Source organism: Acyrthosiphon pisum, chromosome X (assembly GCF_005508785.2).
Source record: "Acyrthosiphon pisum isolate AL4f chromosome X, pea_aphid_22Mar2018_4r6ur, whole genome shotgun sequence".
NCBI lineage: Eukaryota > Metazoa > Arthropoda > Insecta > Hemiptera > Aphididae > Acyrthosiphon > Acyrthosiphon pisum.
In genome coordinates this window covers 46,973,524-46,977,072 of record NC_042493.1, presented here as the reverse complement: position 1 = coordinate 46,977,072, position 3,549 = coordinate 46,973,524, and the positions used below count along the sequence as shown (strand labels likewise).

Here is a 3,549-nt window from a genome sequence, read left to right as displayed (position 1 = left end):
AGTAAAAATATTAATAAGTTATTTCCAAATGGTTTGGTAGTTCTTTGTTTATTTTATAAAAGCTAGAAACATTTAATTTTATAAGAAGGTAACTTAAAATTATCAAATCAATGGTTACATTTTATTTATATAAAAAAAAAAGTACCGTTAGTTTAAAGACCCTACATATCCTGTGCGCATGCCTATCCGAATATTTTAATACAGTATACTTATTATTATGCAATGTTTAAAGATACTTAAATAATTCACCTTTAAATGTGGCAATCACTGAGTCGGACATATTCCAATTTTTTAATGTTGTTATTGTCCAGTCATCCATTTTTAAAGGAACAAACCAAGTTATAACTTGTAACTTATATGTGTATATAAAATATAAATAACAAATTATTATTGATCATGCATAACAGAATGGCATAGAAGTAATTTAAAATGAATAGATCTTATACTATATGATATAACTTACTTACCTATCTCAGAAGCTTTGGCTTAGTAGACACCACGATTCTAACACAGCTAAATGCTAATCACAAAAATCCGAGCATAAATTCTTGTTGAACGTGAGAATAACGACGATGACAGTACGGCACAAACCAGTAGGTAATACAATTTACAATTAATAAAATAAGTGTTTGTTGTAGACGGTGGGCAACGGAAAACAAATTTGGTATGATGTGTGGACGTGCGGACGGTCACTGTGGGTGGCGGGGAAAACAGTTTATCACGCGTCTTGGGAGAACCGAGAAACACTTATAAATAGAAACGAATAATTATTATTTCAACCCAAATTCGATAGCTGACTTCTCGTCTAACTATTTGATTATAGTTAAATTAATTAAATATTATAGTCAGATTTGGATTGAACTATTCAATGTAGTCGTCATACAAATATTATTTTGCCTATACTCGTCTAGTACTTACACCTAATTAGAATAGTAATGGTAGCTAATGGACAAGTTGTTTTACCTAAAGTATAGCTTATTCAACTAAAAATCAATCAACTATTTACCAACACTAAATTATTTTTTTCCGTGTATGTTTTGTAATACCTGTATAATATATATATATATATCATGGGTAACTTTCAATAACGGTTAAGACGTAGGGTTTATTATTACCCGAGGATTTACGAAATATACGTATTTTTACTTTATCTGATGGGCTATGGGCTATATCGCAGGCATTCTACAGTCATTCGTTTTAAAGTTACACCAAAAACCAAAATCAATTTTCTCGAAAACAGATTTTGCGTACAAATTCCCGTTTTTCCTTAATTTTTCTTTTGTTTTTCACGGTGCTTTTGAAAACTACTGGAAAAATTTTACTTTTGACCCCCCCAAGTACCAACTAGAATCACTTTCCTATCAGAAAAGGTACTGTTGAAGAAAATCCAAGCACTTTTACTGTCCTAAATGGTGATGACAGACACAAAAATAAAAAAAATAAAAAAAAACACACATCATTGTAAAATCAATACATTCATCGTTCCACTCAGAATCTAAAAATATTAAATAAATTAAACATTAAATACACATAAATTATAATTTAAATTTCTAAGACTTATATTTAACAAAATGCGCATAGGCTGAAGTTAACGAAGAAAATCAAAGCATTTTTACTTTCCTAAAAGGTGATGACAGACACAAAAATTAAAAAATTAAAAAATTAAAAATTAAAATAAAATAAAAAGTTGGGTAAGTGGATGTCGCTCTGCTGTACAGTAGGTTACAAGGGGGTCACTGTATAATGGATGATATTAATTTTGAATTCAATGATATAATATCATTGTATAAGAAAAACGATTCTGAGTGGAGACGGTATATGTCAGTCTAGGTAAAACAACATAAATATTTTTAAAAAATTGTTATCGTAATAATATGGTAATCGGAAAAAAAATCCCCAGACTACAATATTACTCACAACCACATGCAAATGGTGAATAAATATTTTTTAAACGTTAATTAGTATCTATAATTAATATTATAATTACCATCTATATTTCGTATAATATTGTTGTATACCTATACTAAATATTTTTTTACTGTGAGTAGGCGAAACAGAACAATCATATAATATAACATTTTAAGTTTTGAAAACGTAATATTTTATTTCGAGGATTTCATTTTTACAGAATTATACCAACATAATGTGTATTATTATAGTAATATAAAATTTCATTGTTAATTTTTCGAAAATTATTTATAGTTATTTATTTATATTATTATTATTATCTATATTTTGAATAATATTTTTGTATAGTATGTTTTTAACGTATCGATCATTCGAAATATTTTTATATGCTATACCTATTTGCGAAGTTGTTAAGTTAGTTAATTTGAATTACCACAGGCGCTAACGGGACACGGCTGCTTCCAGTCATACCTCTACAAGAGAGACAGGGCCGCCAGCCCAATGTGTCTGCAGTGCAAGGGCGGCGAGGCTACGGCGGAGCACACTCTGATCGAGTGCGACTACTGGAACGCCCTCCGCGACCCCCTGTCTACCCAGTTGGCGCACAGACCGTGCACAGCCGACATCCAGGACATCATCTGCGGGCCGCCATTCGACCAGCTTCCAGCTGACCCGGACGAAAGGGTAGCTATACTGAGGAATGTGGAGGAGTCATTCCGGCTGTTCTATGGGATGGTCGAACGTATTCTCTCACTGAAGGAAGAAGAGGAGCGAGTCTGTCAGGTTGCTGAGGCTCGGCAGTGACCATAACTGTGATCCCATAACTTATATAATGCTTATGAATATTAGTGAGTGGGGGACTGTCCCACCGCTAAACTTTGATGTAATTGTTATTCAATAAACGATGGGAGTCGGAGGAGAAGTAATGCTAACGCGGTTCCTCATCTGGCTCTCGATACCACAAAAAAAAAAAAGTTAATTTGAATTACACGTAATATATTATCGTAATTGAAAACAAAATATTATTTATAAATTATAATATAATATAATATAATATAATATACGTATTTGTAATTAAATATTAATTAAAGATACTAATTATTAACGTTTAAAAAATATTTGTTCAACCATTTGCATGTGGTTGTGAGTAGTATTGTAGTAGTCTGGGGATTTTTTTTCCGGGATTCCGTAATATAGGTGTCCGTCGTCTTTTGAGTTTTGACCACCGGCTATTGTAATCACTTGTTATACAGAAATAAGCCGACGTCGCGACGATAACGACGATCACCAATACAAGGAAATACCTATGGATATACAGGCGCGCATACCTGCACTTACCACAATACAATTATAATACAATACACAATAACATACACTATAATACAATTATCTAATACTTACAATTAATTTGCTGTAATTTCCCAATTTCACTCAGTGACCCAGACGAAAGATTGACATATTTATCACTATGATTTATTACCTATATATTATTATTTCAGTTTAGGTATCAATAGTGCCTGGCACATTTTATGACAATAATTTTATCTTAATATTAGCTCTTTATCGTTTAATCAGTTTTTAGTTTCTACTTTCTACCCATGACCATTTTCAGCTATAAATATTAAGTTGAAACTTAACGTG

At 31.6% G+C, this 3,549-nt stretch overlaps 1 protein-coding gene across 1 annotated transcript in view; it reads right to left on the bottom strand.

Annotated features, from left to right (window-relative positions):
• The window catches only part of LOC107885068, a 4,056-nt gene extending 3,027 nt beyond the window's left edge, over positions 1 to 1,029 (bottom strand). The window contains exon 1 of the mRNA XM_029486629.1: positions 250 to 1,029. Coding sequence (XP_029342489.1) covers positions 250 to 319 — 70 coding nt within the window. The 5' untranslated portion in view covers positions 320 to 1,029. The remainder of the gene's footprint in view (positions 1 to 249) is intronic.
• Between the last annotated feature and the right edge of the window lie 2,520 nt (positions 1,030 to 3,549).